We start from the raw sequence: 19884 nt of genomic DNA, 5'->3' as shown, positions 1-19884 counted from the left end.
ATATTGGAAGAGATTATGCAATTTAAAATAATAATAAAAAAGTGTACCGTTCCGAACAGCCTCAAGTTAGGGCCTACTAGCAAGTAATAATTTGCTAGCCCTTCCGTTAGGGCCTACCAACAAGTAATAATTTGCTAGCCCTTCCGTTAGGGCCTACTAGCAAGTAATAATTTGCTAGCCCTTCCGTTAGGGCCTACCAACAAGTAATAATTTGCTAGCCCTTCCGTTAGGGCCTACTAGCAAGTAATAATTTGAATTTTACAGAGGCTCCATCAATTGAATGCATTGAACATCCAATCTCTTTACCCGTTCAGTAACATCTCCTTCCAGTATAGGCATCATTTGCAGTAATTCAAGTATTGAATCCCAACTTCACGTGAAGAAGTATATTGCCCGGTTGCACAAAAGCCGGTTAAATTTTAACCGTGATTAATTTTACGAGAACCAATCAGAGAAGACTTTTTGAAAAGACGGCTTCTCTGATTTGCTCTCGTGTAATTAATCAAGGTTAAAATTTAACTGGCTTTTGTGCAACCGGCACTATGAGTTTTCATACTGTATCACAGTCGTCCCCTCTCCATAGGCCTACCCGTCCAGGTTATACTACAACTCATTTCCAATTTGCCCTGAATATAATATATATATCCAGCTCTCTTCTTCTGGACCCTGGTGGGCCAAACAACTTGTAACCAAGCTGAAAACAATTATCCATAGCTATTCTTGTCTGATTTCGAGAAGGCAGCCAGTAGCCAGTTATTCTGCAGCACGATGAGAAATTATTAGTTGTTGGATGGATGCCTAGAACATGTGACAATGACTGAATTGTTCAGCTAATTAAACGAAAAAACAGTGTCGTTTCTTCGTCTGTGACTCACATTATTTTATTGTAGTCTACTGAAGAGAGTGATTAAATATTAAAAACGTCCCTCTAATCAAGTTAATTAATGAAGCTTCTGGGATCGAATGGTGTTTGCATATGGTCCACAAATAGAGACGGATAGATAGATTCAAGTCTGTGATGAAACCTTGAGAGTTTCGGTATTAATCAGTTTAAATGGAGTGCACTTGTGGTGTGAGTGCTCTGATTTTATTGGAGAAGGGAACGTCCTGTCTGGGTCATAAAATATGAGACAACTATGAAACAATAGCGAGCAGTAATGACATCATTCATAGTGTTATACTTTGGGGTTGAGAGTTTTGCTTGAGACAACGATTTATTCTGAGATATAATCAATAAATACAATTATTGCAAGAATCCAAGATATATTATGAAAGATATATTATTGATACATTGAGAGATACCTCAATATTATTCGTTGCAGATAGAAGATTCTCCAAAGTAATGTATCATTGTCATCGTGCTAAATATTATTATGCCAAATCAATACTGTATCTAATTGAAATTGAAAATCCAGTTTGTACTTGTAAGATAGATCAATTTTCATGATAGATAAAGCTATGTGGTATCCCCGTATCAGATCAAAGTGAATTGAAAAACCTTCAGCGCTAAAATTCAAGACTGTGACTTCCTGTTATTCCCTTATGTTGTTTTGTGTAGTAATGTCAGGTCTGAGGTTTCAATTACTAGGAAGTACCCAGTACATTTATCTCATTCTCCATTACGGATGTTGCTCCTGTCATTCACTTCCACTGACGTGTAATATTTTCCTTCTCTTTCCATTTCCTTATTTTTCAATACTGTTCCCTCCTCATCATTATTCCCTTATAACTTCATTTCTACACCCCAATGTAAATCCTCTTCATTCCTTTACACGTTAAAAACCTTATTCCAGGTTTTCAACTCCAAGGTCGAATGAAAATGAAGTTTAACAGAATAAAAATGACTGATTAATTCATATGACTGATTCAAATGACTAATTTAAAATATATCAAAAGCAATATCATTGTTTTGCTCGTAATAGGTCTAATAATCAAATAAGGAATCTAATAAATGGGCAATATAACTAGGAAATAAACCCTTTTAGAACATTATAGATGTTAATTTAGAATTATAATAAAATAGAAGGGACACTATTCGATGCATAATAATAACAACCAACGTATAACAAGTTACGTAACAAATAACGTATAACGTTATATTCATGAAACAAGTTACAACAATGAGTGAATGCATAATTATTCTAATTATGATTTTAATTCCACCATCTATGAACGAAGAAAGGTAATTCGTACTCAGAAACTGCCATCATCTACTGGAATTATCCAGAAGTACGTCTCAAAACAGAGTTTAATCAGAAGTGTGCTAGCTGCTATAGTGAGGTCCACGTTATAATGTCAGTGGATAAAGATAGGAGAACAGCGTTGCCGTTTGTCTGCCTTGATTAATTATATTTATACATTGTCAAAAACAGTTTTGGCATCGTTGCGGAGCTAGAAAAGGATAGTACTAACTGCTTTGTTGAATGATAGACAAGGATAGCAACATCAAAGTTTATCAACTACTGTCATTATAACGTGGACCTCTTTATAGCTAGGAAGCTTGCAATAGTTTGATAAGTAGTGCTTCACCCACTATCATCTACTGGTATCGTCAAGTTACTAAGGGTTGAATTTGTGAATACCTCTCTTATAATTATTTATTCACCAATCAGAGGGCTTGCAATTCAAAAAGTTGTAGGCCTACTTAACGCAGTAACTATTGCCATCTACCGCAGACTTCAGAAACTGTTTCAAACGCTGGTCAATAATGAAAAAGCAGGCAGGGTTTTATCTTGTTTCTTTCCTAGCTCTCAATCTTTATTGGCATGTTAACCCAATAAAGTAACAATAAATTATGATAGATGTCTAATAATATTAACATAAACTAACTTTTGTTGAGAAGTGTTCATATTCCATGTGTTTCTTGCCGAAAATAAAAATGATGGGTGTTATGTTAATAAGTTGAGACAAATTCCAACTCTGGAAAGATTTTCTAATATTATTTATTTCATTGATCTCATAACAGTCTTTTGACGTTACTCGTCAGAGGAATTTCCATTCATTTTTTTATACGCATATAAATTGTTTATGGCTTCAGTAATCTTGTTGGATGTCCGTCCAGTTCTCCGCTATATACAGAATCAAGCTCTTGCATATCAAAGAAAATTATTCATCTGGAGCTTGAAAATCTTGTGTAACCATCAGTGCGTATTTCCTTCATTCCTCTTGGAGATTTTACCCGACTGTTCATATCAGAAAATGGTTTTATCAGCTCAACGCTCCAAGTAATCCTCCTCTCCTTCTTTGTGATACTGCTGAATCTTTACTTTTGAACAGATTTGGAAGACATAGAGAGAGAAGGCAAGATAGAATCAACATTCTCAACTATGAAAAATTACATATTGAAAAAGGAGACATTATTGAATCGAATCTTTGGTTGAAAGATTCCATTTCAGATCTTCGTGGACGAAAAATACTAGACTCTGATGCAACAGAACATGAAACTCTATCTATCATTCTCTTATAATAAATTATAAGACAATTATCAAAATCTTACTATTTTTGGAAAATAATATTATCATTCAGAGGACAGGTTTTCAAGGATGAGAATAGCTGAAAAGATAAAGGGATAGCATAGGAAAAAATCTAAGAAATCAAATTACTGCCCATTATTATTTATTTATTGGTGCAAAGGGGTATTAGATAAACTGTTCTATTTCGTGCAGTGCAAGGAAAAGAGTTTATATTTGTCCAACATTAACTACTATAAATAAACTAGAATCGTGATTGAAAGTCTGCTTTCAATCTCATTCAATCCAACGACAACGTATGCTGTTGCACAATGCATATTCTAATAGGTCAATAAAATGTTATTGTTAGGTTGATAAAATAATGTTGATTGTTTGTTCAATTAGCTGCACAGTGTTCTTAGCCTGACAAATGAAATGGGGATTTTATGAAGCCTCCCTCATTTACGACTAGAACGTGCTTCTCAACCTTCTCACATCAGCTACAGTTTCTATTGCTTGTAGATCTTCTCGTTTGGTTGATCAAACTTCTAATCTCCCAAGAGTATTATTGATTCAATCAGAAAGGAATGAAGTTGATTTTCCTCATTTTTCGTCTGTAATTTGCTCCCAATTTAATTTTCCAGTTATGTGATAGGGCCTATCGAATTATAGATTTGCAACTATCATAGACAATTCATAATAAAATTCATTTTTGTCTTATCCGTTCTAACATAATGTAGCTAACGTCTAAAAACGTTACAGCGTCGGATCCATCACTCGGTCTTGTTTCCTTGAAAAGTGATAGTATGTAAGGTTAATACATAATCAGAATTCATCACAATTCGTTGCACAATTCCATCGATATTCCATTATCATCGTTGTTCGTATTGTTCAGTATTTCAGGTATCTCCGAAATCCTCTAACAAAAGAATTATCGAGCATTATGTTCATGGAACATTATTTAATTGATCCAGAATAGTGTAATCTTATCATAAAATGCCGGCCAGATAGTCAAGTTGGCTAAGGTGTTGTACTCTTCATTCTGCTAGTGCTACCTGGTCGCGGGTTCGAATCCCGCCGAATCCTATCGATTAGGCATGGACGTTTGATCATCTCATAATCCACCCTCGCACTTCCCATTACCCGCGCACAAGCTAAAAGTGGGCATCATCCGCAATTAAAAAAATTATTATACTGTATTATATACTAATTTACCTATATATTCCATAATAAATCGTTCATTTCATAACTGTTCAGTAACTTTTAAAAGTAACAAAACTTCCTGTCAATAAATTGACGTTATTCTATGAAATTCAAGTGCAAAATCAACCCTGCTGTAGAGCTTTTCGAACCATCCCGATCTTTGACTTCTGAAACACAAACGAAAGTAGAGAATCGCTCGAAGTGATTCTAAACGGTGGTGATATTATCGGCGCATTGTGCTCTATGCTTGCAAAAAGTGTGTTCCAAAGGATCACTTCTCGGCACCACTTTTTCAGCGAAAATTTTTTCAGAAATATTTTCACCCCAGACAAAAGTGGGGTGATGGGGCTGCGCCTCTCATTTCCGGTGTTGCTCGGATCCATCTCTGTCTCTTCCGGCTGTGCAATCCCTTTCGATTCTTTTCTCTGCTTCCTACCCTCACTCCACTCATTGTATATAGTAGCAATCATTAACTTTGTCATCATCATCACCATCATCATCAAGTTTTGAAGTTTGCCGTGGAAATTTGAAAGATGATTTCCTTGAATCATACCGAACTATGATTTATTTGAAAAAAATAATTAGAAGAAGATCAATTCCTTACAACTCAATCTAGTTTTCCAATTCCAATAACGCAATGGTTGTAATTAAATAAATGAATGAATAGAATTTAATATTGGACTCCCAAGATATCTACCCAATCTACCTTCAAGCTAAAAAAAATGTAGTTTGAAAGTTATGATAGAGAACTACGATGGATCTTTTAGTTATGATTGTGATCTTCAAGTGAGGTAAAATTTATTCAAGTTAAGTAAGAAGAATTATTTTGAATCCATTGACTTTCTAAAGACAATACTGGTGGATATTCATAATTTCAAGCAAAGTAGCTGCTTAGTAGGCCTAGAGATAAATATATTCGCCGCGTTGTGAAGATAGGATGAGGTGTTGGCTGCTGGATAATAGCCAGCGCAATGCAGTCTCAGAATACATGTAGGTGTAGGTATGCTTGTATTAATTGCGCTTAATATTAGTGTAGGCTTTTATGTGAGCTGCTAGCTGCTCCACTGGCAGTTAGGAGCAATATCGCTTAATGAACCGCGTTCTACACAGTCTACCTCACGGAATAGCGAGAGAGTAGGTATTTACCTGGAGATTTCCATAAGTAGGTCAAGAGATTTCCTTATTTCTCCGCTCAATATCTATTCATTATTCTACTTGAAAAGTTCTTGAAAAATCATCATAGAGTATAAAGAATCTGGGTATGTGAGGAGAGTGGTCAGCGGTCAGAGCGATATAGATCTAGACATATTAGATTCTATAGCTCTTTAATGACATATAGAACTCGGAATCTAGGCCGTTCTCTGTGTGCACACAGCCTCAGAGTGTCAGATAGATACCTATATAGGGAACGTATGATTGATGAGATAAACAGAAACTTGAAAACAAACTAAAAACTTCATTTTTATATGATAGAAAATTAAATAGCTGCATTAGATCTCATGATTCTAACAAGAGTTTCCGAATAGAATAATATCATTATCTGAATACTATGTAGGTTGAATCTTGAATCTGGAGAACTTATTTTCGGACTTGATATTCCAACTGATTAGAGCATACAAAAAGCACAGTGCACTGCTAGTATGTTCTAATCAGTCTCTCACTCTTATATGTTATCTTGATTAAACTCAATATTTATAAATGAATGATATCAACAATGCACAATTGATAAGAGTATACAAGAGAATGCGGAAATAAAATTATCCAGTTAGCAATTTGTTGCCAGTAATTATTAGCGCTGGCGAAATGTAGCATTTACATGGAGAAAATTAAATTATTTCCAATTCGACTTGTCAGAGAAAATGAGGAGGCATTCAGCCAAACACAACGAGAGTTGGGATTTCATCGCTCTCTTTTGTAGCCATTGAATAAAATAACAGCTCCAGTGCTGCGACAGCCTACAGCCTACTGCCTACTGTCAACTGACGGCATGAAGAGAAAACTTCGCCCCCTGCAACACGTCAATCACTTTGACTTTTGTCGCTGTTATGTATGCCGTGTGCCGGCGCCATTAAAATTCCAATTTGTCACACATCACAAATACACAGACATATTCGTCGATCAAGGCATATTATAATTTTGCTGCATTGATCAACTAGTGATAGAAGGCAGTGACGCTGCTACTATGGCATAGTGATGAGTGATTGGCAATAATAACTTGACATTCTCATCATTATGATTGGTTTGGATTTTATTCATTTCAACTTTCATAATAATTAAAATTTTTAAATTTGATGTTGTAATTTTGGGAAGTGAAACACGTTGATATAAGTACGTGAAATGTGGGAAAGAGTTTGTTTTAGCTTCCAATCATAATTTCACGTGATTCAATTATCGGTTACAGCTCATACAAGATAGCATAATTTTTTTCTCTTTATTGATTGAATACATGAATAGAAGTTTAGAGGCGAATGCCCTTCTCTTCATTCATTCCACTGACACATACATCTACATTGGTTATTGATGTAACGAATGTATGGAAGAAAGTTGGTTAGAGAGCAAGCGTATCAACGTAAAGTTGGGATTTGGCGAACACTCAAGTTCAGTCACGTTATAGTCAAATAATCTGATACGTTTTCCTTCTTATGCGTTCATTTTATGCATATTGGAGAATCCAGTCAGCATCAAATATGCTCATTACAGGTCAGAATACACAGGAATACTAGAATAGATTTGCATGTAGTCTGTTTTTGTTTCTTCATTCAAGTCATGCTTTATTGATCAATGATCCATTGTGCTCACCTCGCTCCGAATGGCAATGACTTCGCAAGGATTACTATAATACACAAGAATTACATGCTGGCAGAGTTGATACTTTTGGGGTTGAATCAGTGTAAATATTTATCTTCCGAATCTTCATCTTTCGTGTATGTGAACTACTTTTTACACTGAACACAGAACAAAAAACATTTATCTGTTTTCTCCAAAGCCGGTTGGTACAAATCCCTGTGTCTCTGTAAGTGAGCCCCAATTTGGTCGCTCTATTTTACAGTATCACGCTTATTAGGATGCTCATTCTCATAAGCTGGAGACGCTTGCAGTCTCCCGACCCCAATAAGGGTGGCAAATTATTGGGGCAGAGGGAAGAATCAAGAGCGTGCGAGAAAATGTAGAGTGGAAAAGGCTTTACTGCTTTGAATTGGTGATTTCGTTCTGGGGAACAAATCTTGCTAACAAATAGATAGAGCGAGTGGGGGTTTCCTTGAGAAACGCGTTATCAGCCTTATCCCTTGTTTTCGAGTTCTGGCAGAGTTGGAGTAGGTTGCTCCCGGAGAACGCGAGCGCTGGGGGATCTAGGCAATCTTACTTCCCCCGATCCCCTCTGTCAACCGAGCCTAGAGTACCATTGGTCCCTTCCAACGCCCGGGCACATAAGCTTGCTAGCGATACTCATCCATTACTGTGACGTACATAAATAGTGTTCACGTTTTATACCTCCAGTGATTCTTTTTACCTCCACATTCCCGAGAGAGGGTTTTCAATTTCCAGGCCTTGTGGACTTGTGTCTCAATTTATAGTTAGCACTCTGAAAGCTTCCGGAATTCTATTCAACTCTCTAAAATCGCAGTCTACCCAGTGTGTCAGCAACATGAATTAAAAATGGGTGCTCATGTGTGTGATTAGACTTGTCCAAAAATCAATAAAGAGAAACATGGTGCGAAATCCTCCTCCAGTGAGTTTTCCATCCCCTTTCTCTGTCATTAGTATTAAACATTGAATTTCCAATGTTGATAGCTCCATTCTAGTTCTTCAGCTTACAAGAAAGTACATATTAGGCTGCAGACCATGGACTTTCCAACCTTTTCCTTTAATCAACCTGAATTGGACTTATTTGTGGATCTACGGATGAGTAATCGGGAAAACCTTCAATAATTGTTTGAAAAATCACTTTAATATTACTTCATTTCCTTTTATAAGTGAAGTATCGTAGTATAGCAATTATTATAAGAGATGAATTTGATGGATTCGGATCGATTGCGATATTATTGACTCTCATGAGTATAAAAGTACATAGGCCTAACTACAGTACTCAATTATTTTATTTTACTGACTTCCTGACTTGTGTCTGAATCAATAATATCGATCTCAAAGGTGAGCTTCTTTTCAGATAAACTATACTCTGTATAGTTATTTATCAGCTCCATCAACTGGCATGAGTCTCCTTTCTGGGAAACTAATGGGGGGTTCACCCCATCCTTGAGAAATGGACTTTGTAACCTCCTTCTCGTGCATGAGGTAGGTAGGTAGAGCAGTCTAAAAAAATAACACATAGTCGAGATATTTCATCTGTAGAACAGCTGTTTTGACGACTTTTAAAAAATCATCGGATTTCACAATTTACACAAACGAAAAAGTACTCTGAAAACAATTTATTATATACACACATATACAGTAGTCTGATCGTAGTTTCAAATAATTATGTTGCCGCAAATCGTCATTATGTTATTTCTCTAAATTATAGTCGTTTAAGAATGAGGCTCCCATTTCAATGAGCAAGGAAAGTTGTGTGAGTGTACCACACCAGATTTTTTCGGAAAGCAATACTTTCCTTACCTATGGTAATATGGCAAGGAAAAGGAAAGTAATAAGTGGTTGGCAATAATTACTTGACATTTTCATCATTATGATTTATAATTGGTTTGGATGTTATTCATGTCAACTTCCATACTAATTAGAGTTTTAAAATTTGATGTAGAATTTGTGTAAGTAATATTTGTTGAAATATTAGATCCGATAATAGATCATTGTTTGCTCCAACTATGGTGAATGAGATATTTTCGGGCTCAAAATTTATTTGTGTTTCTTATATATTCTTTTAATATGAAGTTTGTTTTATGTTCTTTTGGAAAGTTTTATTGTCAATCTATCTATATTTGAAATTGTTTATTTTATTTTGATTTATGATTTCAAGATTAATGATTTGGTGAAGAAATTGAAATGGACATAGCCTACATAATATCTGGACGATTTAAGACAACATTCATATATAGAAATAGTTTTGGGCAATAGCCTTTTCTCTTTTCTGACTATTATTGTATTGTTTGCTCTATCCAATAAATAAATTAATAAATAGATATCGAGCTAATCAATATAAATCTCAGTTGAATCAATACTTTTGCCTGTTTGATCATGTTGACGCTATATCCTTATTCAAGCTTCAATTTCAATATTCTGGAAATCACTTTTTTACTCTCACATTAATGAAGATTGTGCACCAGACTTATGCCAACCTTTTACTAGTCCATGTCTTGAGGTTTTTTTGACCAGGATACTATGAAAAAACCGAAATGAAATATAATGCTACGTTGGAACTTCTTTCAATGTATCAACATCATTTAAATAATTCATTTGCCACTCAGTTTTGATATCTTTAATTAACCATCATAACATAGTCCTAATAGTCCTATAAATTGCACTGATGAGCGTTTGTAATGATTATAAAACGTGTACATGTAAGTATCATGGTCAGCAAGAGAATATTGTGTCAAGATGCTGCAAAATCCAATTAAGTAGAGCGCCATTAGTTCACAACTTTTCTAATCAACCCCTCGCCGTCATAAAATAGGGGTGCCATAATTCAGCCAGCTCGAATATCCCCCAGAAAAGTGAGGTCATTTGAATATTCTCGGAACTTTTTTTGTGCCAGCAAAGCAGTTGTGTCTTCATTAATTACAACCTTCGTCTTCTCTTCATTCTTTCCGTCTTCCTTCTCCTGCTTCGTCTCCGCTTGTATCAAAGATGAGCGCTTGAACGGAATTAGATGTCGCTGACGTGGGCATCTGAAAAATTCTGTTAATTACTCTTCGCTAAATTCTAACAGCTTCCTCCAGATCTTGCAAAGGGATCTAAATTATTAACGAGAATATTCCAAGTGCCAGATCAATCAGTGTGATATATTTGTTCAAAAGACAATTCTTTTGTAATTCTTAGTCAAAAAAATTCCGCATTACGCTGAATTAAATTGAGGAACTGGTTTTACCTGTCAGACTCTATCAAGAAGAATTTTCTATCATTAAAAAAAATCCGATATACTATTCTGATCTTGAACTTCATAAATTCTTCAAAAATTTCCTTATCAAGTCAACGTTGCTAGAATAAAGTTGATGTATAAAAGGTGGAATTATGAACGTGATTTCCCTCCTAATAATAAATAACATTACTCTCTTATCAATCATTGTGGAATTGTTTCTCATTCTTTTAAATCAAAAGTTTCAATACAGATGGACAGAATGCAACAATGCACATATATATCATTACAATTACAATTTATATGTACACTTTTTTCTATCTATTTCACACGACATGCAGTCAAATAATTTTTTGTTATTTGACAGTCAATAAATTTGTTTACTGCATGTCGTGTGAGATACATAGAAAAAAAGAGTGTTAATACATCGCAGCTCGTAATGAATCAAGAAACCATCACTTTCAATCAATTTATATGTGTTGTGTATCTGCTATAGGCTAAATAAATAAATTAATATGTTCCTAGAAAGAGTATAATTTTAGATTATACTTATAAATTGTAGATTGATATTATTTACATTCTTCACGAAAAGTCATACAATATTTTTTCCTTATTGTGTATCGACTAGATAGCTGCTATCTACTATTTATAAAACGTGAATAAAATTTGCAACTCAAGAGAAATCTAAATTGAAGATTATTATTTACATTGGAAGAATAATGTCATATTGAATACAGCTAAAAAATAAAGTTAGAATGAAGTTGAACGAGGTTGTCAATGACTGGTAGTGAGAAATGTGAATTTGAATGATGAGATTATATTCCTAAATCGAAGTAAATACTCTTTTTATATAGTCATATAAAAATATTAAATCAAATGATATCATCTTCCTCTGATTTCAATGAGTTCGATGACTTCAGTTTTAAATGAGATACAATCTTCGTTTGATCCAATTAGATGCATGTAAATCAATCTCTTTAATGTTAGAGAAAAATATACTTACTGGTTATGACTGCCTCACTATAATTTATCTCAAGTATACTACACTAAGAAACCTAGTTCTGTCATTAAAGTTGCTTCCTTAATTCACTTGCCTTTAGTATTGAAGCCCATCAGCAAATTGTGTTTGCAACGTTTGGCGCCTTAGCGAGGAATTCACTCTTAATTGTTTAGAGTTGCAGTGGAAAGCACAGTGTGACCTAATTAATAGCGAATCTCTTTACACAAAAAGGTTCTCTCTTCGCATTAGTTCTATGTGACACATATTCACCAAGCACTCAGACTTTTCACCCTTTTTATATTCAACAAAATATCAGCTTCTAAATCAATGGAAAATCACTGATTTTTCGTGTTTTCTTTCATTGTTTCATTTTGACAATTTATTTTCAAATAATGCAGTGAATCAGTTGGAGATAATATTATAAGAAGACTTGATTGAAGAAAGAAATCGTGAAATTCCCATATCTGGTACTAATTTTTCCTTCTGCGAATAATCTGACTATGGACTGTCATTGCCTGATGTAGAAGTTCTCATACTAAAGATTTATTGGGAAAATTTTGTAATAAAACCACACATTCACCTCTTATAATATTATCAAAAGTTATATATCTTAATAGCCATCTTCTATATAATAAGAGAGAGTAGGGTTGTGTTTGTTCGTGTGTTCGTGCGTGTTCGTTTGTTCGCATCAAAACATGTCAACTTGTGGATTACATACCGAAAAAACGGGAATGATTCAGATCTCCAAATTTTGAACATAGATTCTAAAAATATCAATCTCGTCCACCTGGAAGCCCAAATTTCAATTTTCCTTCTAGATTTTTTTAGAATTAAAGTTCAAACTTCATTAATAGTACATACGATTTCATAAAAAAATCATCAAATCATATGGTCGGAATTAAAAAATATTATTATATTAAAGAACTGGATTATACCAATACCTACTATTACTTAGTAGGTATTGATTATACACGTATACAGGTGTAAAGTAGTACGGTATGGGAAAATTATGTTTGACGCATCATCACGTCTGAACTACTAGACTGATTAACTTGAAATTTTGCATATAGATTCTTGCTTAACCAAGGATGGTTATACACCTATTTTAAATTCTTCAATATTTGATTACATCAAGTTTTCAGTTTGTCAAGTTTTCAATCATTTGTCATGCTTTCAGTTGTTGTAAGGAAGCAGCAGAACATTTATCTTAAAAGGGGAATTAGAAGATAAGTATGATTGGGGATCCTTTTCGAATGATAAAAACAGGTTTTTCGTCGCACCCAAATTTTTTCCGCCATTTTGGAACCACCATTTTGAATCCAACTCCTTTTTTAATTGAAAGTTGGTCATATGATACATGATTCCGATACAGGATTTCCAGAGAAAAGGTATGGTGAAAACCGCACATCGATATCTCAAATCTTTCAAAATTTATTCTCATTCATTTCCTTTATTATAGTATAGAAGATGATAGATAAATGGATGATATATCCATCTATCTATCATCTTCTATACTATAATAGAGGAAAGAACTGGCTTAAAGACGTATACACGTGTAGAGGATAGGGAAATTATGTTTGACGCATCATCATGTCTGAACTACTGGACTGATTTACTTGAAATGCTGCTTATAAATTCTCAATCAACCGAGGATTCTTATAGACCTATTTTCAATTCTTCTGGATTTCATTACGTCAAGTTTTAAAATAGACCCGTGCGATGCACGGGTTACCTGCTAGTTATAGTAATGATAATGAGTTAAGTTGGACTTATATGATAATAAAACAATACCATCTGATATCATCTCTGATATCATTTTTCGTGCTTTTAGAACTCAAGGGATTTATACTCATAACATTATGATAATTCCTAATCTAGCTACAAAAAGTTTCAATTGTTTGTAAAATAATATTGATACTTCCCATCAGAGCTCTATATTCTTTACCATACACCATTTCTTTTCAATAAAATAGATCAATATCATTCACTATTTAAGTGATCTACTTTCTCAATGTAAGATATTTCTGAACTGCCATTGTTAGTGAGTACCAATAATGTTTGATTATCCAACCTGACAATCTTGAATAATATGAATAAGAATAGTTATTTGTATATCTAGAGTGAAAAGTACGACTTTTTCTCCCTGAGGGAAAAGTTTGAAGCCCGAGGCGAAGCCGAGGGCAACAATTTTCCTGAGGGAGAAATAGTTATTTGTGCATCTAGGGACTAAAGTGCAACTTTTTCTCCCTGAGGGAAACTGTTGTCGCCCGATGGCGTAGCCGAGGGCGACAATTTCCCTGAGGGAGAATAAGTACTTTAGTCCCGTGATGCACACAACATTTTTCCTCCACCTACACCAATACCTATAACAATGAATAATTTGTATATTGAATAATTAAATAAAAGTTCGCATAAACGAAAACGTACCTTTAGATGAACGCTCTCGTAGAGATGCCGATGACGTTAGAGGTGTGTACTTTTTCATATCCACATTAGAGGTGTGTACATTTTCATATCCACCAACGGTTGAACATAACCTAACAATCGAAATAGAGCTACTTATTTCCTAGAGCTAAAATATTCCAAAGATCGAAATAGAGCTCTTTCAGCACACTTGAAATTTGGACAATATGAATGTCAACAATGCTTGCCGTCGTCGACTGCGGAAAAGTTCGCATAAACGAAAACGTACCTTTAGATGAACGCTCTCGTAGAGATGCCGATGACGTTAGAGGTGTGTACTTTTTCATATCCACCAACGGTTGAACATAACCTAACAATCGAAATAGAGCTACTTATTTCCTAGAGCTAAAATATTCCAAAGATCGAAATAGAGCTCTTTTACTTTTCCTCTACCGACCACGACAGTGTTGCCACATTCCTCATTCTTCAATTGCGGCGTTGTCGGACTTCTTCCCATGTTAATCTTATGGGTTTATTTTTACTCCCTTGGGAGTAAAAGTGATCACTTTTCCCGCTGGGAATTATTTTTAGTCCCATGGGAGGAAAAGTAGTACTTTAGTATTCGATTCCAGGGTGTAAAATGAGACTTTTGATAGTAGGTGGAGGAAAAAGTATTTTTCACTCGTGATGTACACAACATTTTTCCTCCATCTACATTTTTTTATAGAAACTGCAAATAAAATCATTTTAATAACTCACGTATTGGTGACAATGTTTCCGAACAGCATAACCTAAAATCTAAAACCTAAAAACCGTCCGTCTGATTGGCACTGCCGATTGCGCTATCTATCGGCTGAAGTTGTAACAATTATATCAGCTGGGTGTTTACCAAAAATGGCTGACTCCAGATCACGCGATTCAGATTTGAATTGAATTGCAGATCAAAAATATTTGTTGGCTGGTATTTGAATAGAATAAGATATTTTAAAAATATTGTAAAAATTTTTATCATCTACTAAAAATATTAAGAATATAATATCATACAAACATATATTTCATGAGTTGATCAAATTTCTGGTTGTGGTATTAAATTCAATTGACTCAATGACAGACACCTCTTTATGCTTTCTCATCTGAGCTTAGACCTTCTAACCTATTATAATGTAAGTTTCAAAATAGAGATGCTCCCCATGTTATTTAAATGGAGTCACTTTTACTCCCTAGGGAGTTTTTCTGTTTTTTACTACCGAGAGCGAAAAAGTGACACTTTAGTATTATGTTTCAGGGAGTAAAGTAAGTACTTTAGCCAGTAGGTGGAGGAAAAATAATTTGATGTGGTACAGAATAAAATAATATAAGCCTCATATAATCTGTTCATGATTCTTGAAACTGACAAATGCTGTGAAGCCTGTGATGTCTCTTATCAATGCATCGAGAGAATATCATTCATGGAAATTTGGACCAGCGATAGAGCTATAATATTTCCCTCCTTCCCCCACAGCGAGATACGAATGTTATGCATGTTTTACCACAACAATTTTTCCTTTCTGAGCATTTTGCCATCAATGGTGTTGGAGTGGAGGGATGGAAAAACCGGACACAGCAGACATTAGTTACGTTTTTGGACAGGGGGTGTTTTTTGTTGAGGGGTGGCGGTGTGAAGAGGTTGATTGCTACTCGTATTTCCACTGCCGGATGGTATACTTTTTCGAAACTATTGCGTTGAAAAGCTGGGTGGAAAAAGTGGAGATGTGAGTGGGGAGTGTATCTTTCCTCGTTTTTCACAGCGCCCTGTGGTACATTGCACTGGCTACTGTTGTAATAAACTGCACAACAGTTACTGGACGCTCTGAATCGTTATATTTTTGACTCGCTATGCAGTGAAATTCACAACACAAACTGCAAAGCTATCACCATACAGTAGGACAATCAAGCTATTCATTCTATCAGTCACAGGTCTGAGTGGATAACAAGGGAATCAAATCTAAGGGAATAAATAATAAATCGTGAATCACACTGTGAATCTATATTTATTCATTTAGTGTATAGCATTTTCTACAAGGCAACTATTACTATGCATAGAAATCAGAATTCGTTTGCTTGTGCTCTTTAATGAATTTATCGAGACTCTCTACATATTTTGTAATGAATGATTCATAAAAAACGATATTTTGACGACTACACAGTTTGCCAGATATTTTATGCGATACTTTTTGGAAATTCTTTCAAATGTATCATTGAGAGTTATATTCAAAAGTCTATATATTGCTCTTTTTGCAAAATTCTACTCCACAATGTCAGATTGGTAGACAAATATCAGGCTAAAACCAGCAATCAAGCCAAATGAAAAAATATGTTGTTCCATACTGGTGATGTGCTAAATAGTAATAAAATGTTCATTCAAATGAAATCAATATGCAGCTTTCCACCATCAATAATAAAGAAAAAGTAGAAATTTATTAACGTTGTAATGTTTGCCTTATCTTGAATTCCGAATAATCCTTATAGGTACTAGTTCCCAAATATCAAAGTTGAAGAATACATTATTATCACCTATAGCACCATATTGTCCTTGAAATGAGTACTAAAAAGTATTTGCATTCACTGATTCACCACCATCATCAATTTTTTACTGTATAATAAGTGAGAATTCCAGGTATTAATGTTTATTTAGTGAGAGTACAAAAATAGCTCATTATGAAAATTGATGTTATTTTAAGTGAAGAGATCCCCCATGACATGTTATCCTGCTCTGGGGCAAAAGATCTGGCACACGGCCAAAGATTGTTCTACGCACACTTTTTACACGTTGTTCAAAATTGACAGCGTTTATAGGAGATGACCTACTATCCAACGCAGATAAACTAACAGATGACTGTGTAGTCTACGGACTCTTCAGAATTGCTTTATTGTGCTGTTTCTGTCAATGCTTGTTCATTTATCTTGTTTTTGCATGTGAACAGTTATCTTGTAATTTATTGTTTTTTTCAAACATTTCACATTTTTCATTATTTTTTTTCCAGAGTGACACGTGTCTGACAGGTGCAGACACGACGCGTGGCAAGGATATGACCGCCATAAACTCGGTGAGTCTTTTTCATACATTTCAAATGAATAGTCTTATAATAGTTTTCTCACTCGACCCGATAATCCGATTTTAATAAGAGAAGAAATTTTCTCTCTGAGTACAACACAGCATTATTATTATTATCATCATCATCATCACAGGAAGTCTTTCAAGCTTCAACAATTACCTGACATGCACATGTGGTGAAGACTTGAATATTTTTGGATGACATCCATATTTTTATTGTACTTTATTTGAGAGAAGGTGTAAGCTTTATCCTCGGGATGAATCATCAAAAACTACGGATTAAGACGGATTTTTAAAAACTATGAAGCTCATAGCTCAAAATGCACAAAATGTACTTGTGATCAGTAGATCAAACAATGGCCAGTAAAGAATCATTCCCACCCCAAAAACTAATACTGATTAGAGTAGTTTGTATTCAAAATGTTGCTATGATTTACCATACCCCCAATGTTCTCAGCCATGTACCTCGACTAGTGAGAGACATTGAGACATCTCCACAGCCATGGTCGATTAATAGGATAATGCAAGTGCAAGGCGTTGGAAGTGTAGCTCACTCCTCATGCCACTCTTTTGCGTTGGAAGTGTAGCTCACTCCTCATGCCACTCTTCTGCGTTGGAAGTGTAGCTCACTCCTCATGCCACTCTTCTGCGTTGGAAATGTAGCTCACTCCTCATGCCACTCTTCTGCGTTGTAAGTGTAGCTCACTTCTAATGCCACTCACTCCTCTGCGTGTCTCGCCACAATCCAAAAGCAGTACAGTTCAGTTCCTCTATCGTGAGATTCAATATGAACTGTCAGCATTGTTTTTAGATGGCACCAACGTTTCTCATCCAACCAAGGCTGACAGTTTGGAGTGAATCTCACCAAAGCAAATCTGTAGCCATCGAGGGTGTTGCGGTACCCTTCACAGTTCACACCAACCAAGGAACAAAACTCAACTGAATCACCTCTCTCGGCAGACAGTGACAAATGTTCGACTGTAAACTGTGTAAGTAAATGCATGACAGGCACAAGAGCCTTGTATACTACAAAGCAATATATGTTCACCATATATTGCAACATATGCATACTCACTGCTCGGCAATAGTTAACAAGTTTTTCACGAGTCAAACAGTGTGCAACTTTTCAAAGAAAGAGTTGGGCTTAACTCCTCCTAGAGTTTTTCACTGGTGCGGCTTCCCAGCCACAATTATTTCAAGTTTCAGGACACGGTTCTCCAGAGTTGAGCAAACTTCTATGTGTATTCCATCCACGTGTTCACTTTCCATGGATCACTTTGTCTATCTTCTTTTTCGAATCAGTTGAAATGGGCCAACAATCATAAGACAGAAAATCTTTCCAGTGAGATAGGTATCCTTAACATAAATTTTCGCTTGATGATAGTGGAAAACACAAATTTCACCCCAAGATAGATTATGAATGACAGATTATATGAAGTTCAGCCCTCACCACAATAATTCCTAGTCGCACAATTTTTCTATTTTGAAAGAAATTAATCTTTTCATGTTAGAGTAGTTCAACACTTTTTCAGGTGTCCACTTGAACTAGGCATGATTTCTGATCAAATAATTGTATAACCAATTGGAAGAGGAGGAAAGAAGGAGACGTGAACCCCACTACATCGATAAGCTGAAAAGGATAGATCAGAAAGAATCAAAACGATGTAGGCACGCAGGCGAATGGAGCAGCAGAATGTAACATAATAGTGAACTAAAATATTGACGTGCTCTACCAATCGAGCTATACCAGAAAGAATGTGTAACCAGAAATAGTCCAGTCACTATGTATCCATGCAATTTATAGTGTAGTTATGATTTTTTTAATATATTATTATTTGGGTACATAAGAGAAGTCCAGAACCAAATTCTTCATGCAAAATTTCCTTGTGCTAGATACAGAGTGGGCCAAAAACATCGTATATTTTGTTCATTTTCCAGTTTCCAGCTTTTTCTGCCAAATCTCGTAATCGGACAGAAAATTTGCTCTTGCATTTTTTTCAGACTATAGAATTCTGAATAGAATGAGATCATTCGGAACTCTCTATCTTTAATAAGTACTGAGTTATGATTTTTCAAAAATGAGTGGAATTTGAAGAAAATTCAATTTTGATGAATTCTAGTTTTTGATCAACAGTATCTTCCGATTGTTACCATTTAGATGTATGATTCAAAATCCCTGTGGGCGTATTTTTGTGCTCTACAATCTGAGATCAGGGAGAGCGCTCTATATCATATAGATTTCCAGGTACACCTGACAACAATGCTCCTTGTATTGTGAAAAACACCTAATTTTCAGCTTCAACCATCATCACGAACTACATTGTCCTCAAATTGATATTTGGCACAATGTCATAAGCTCATGAGATTATGTTCTATAAGAATGACCTGTTAGATGCACTTCATTTTAGTATTTCCTAGTGGAGGGGCGCGCTTAAGGACACCTCAAGGATCAAAATTTCAAACACTTATAACTTTTGACACAATGCTCACATTTCATCATTATACACTTCATTCTTCTCGGCTCGTCAAGGCGGTTCAATGTCATGCATCATAAGTCAAATTCGGTCAAAAAATGAAACATTTATTGTTGAGTGTACTTAAGCCCATATTCCAATACACTGAAAATAGCCAATTTCTATATTCAAAGCTGCATGTCTTGTGAAATACTTCTGATAAAATTTCCAAATCTAGTGAGGATGTGGAAATTGTC

The 19884-nt window shown here is 35.1% G+C and overlaps 1 protein-coding gene across 1 annotated transcript in view; it reads left to right on the top strand.

The window, feature by feature from the left end:
- Positions 1-19884, top strand: part of LOC111056912 (zinc finger protein 287) — a 387293-nt gene that overhangs the window by 16655 nt on the left and 350754 nt on the right. The window contains exon 2 of the mRNA XM_039426996.1: positions 17104-17166. Coding sequence (XP_039282930.1) covers positions 17104-17166 — 63 coding nt within the window. The remainder of the gene's footprint in view (positions 1-17103; positions 17167-19884) is intronic.

This window comes from Nilaparvata lugens, chromosome 4 (assembly GCF_014356525.2).
Source record: "Nilaparvata lugens isolate BPH chromosome 4, ASM1435652v1, whole genome shotgun sequence".
In the NCBI taxonomy this organism is placed as follows: Eukaryota; Metazoa; Arthropoda; class Insecta; order Hemiptera; family Delphacidae; genus Nilaparvata; species Nilaparvata lugens.
This window is presented reverse-complemented; position numbering and strand designations above follow the sequence as displayed.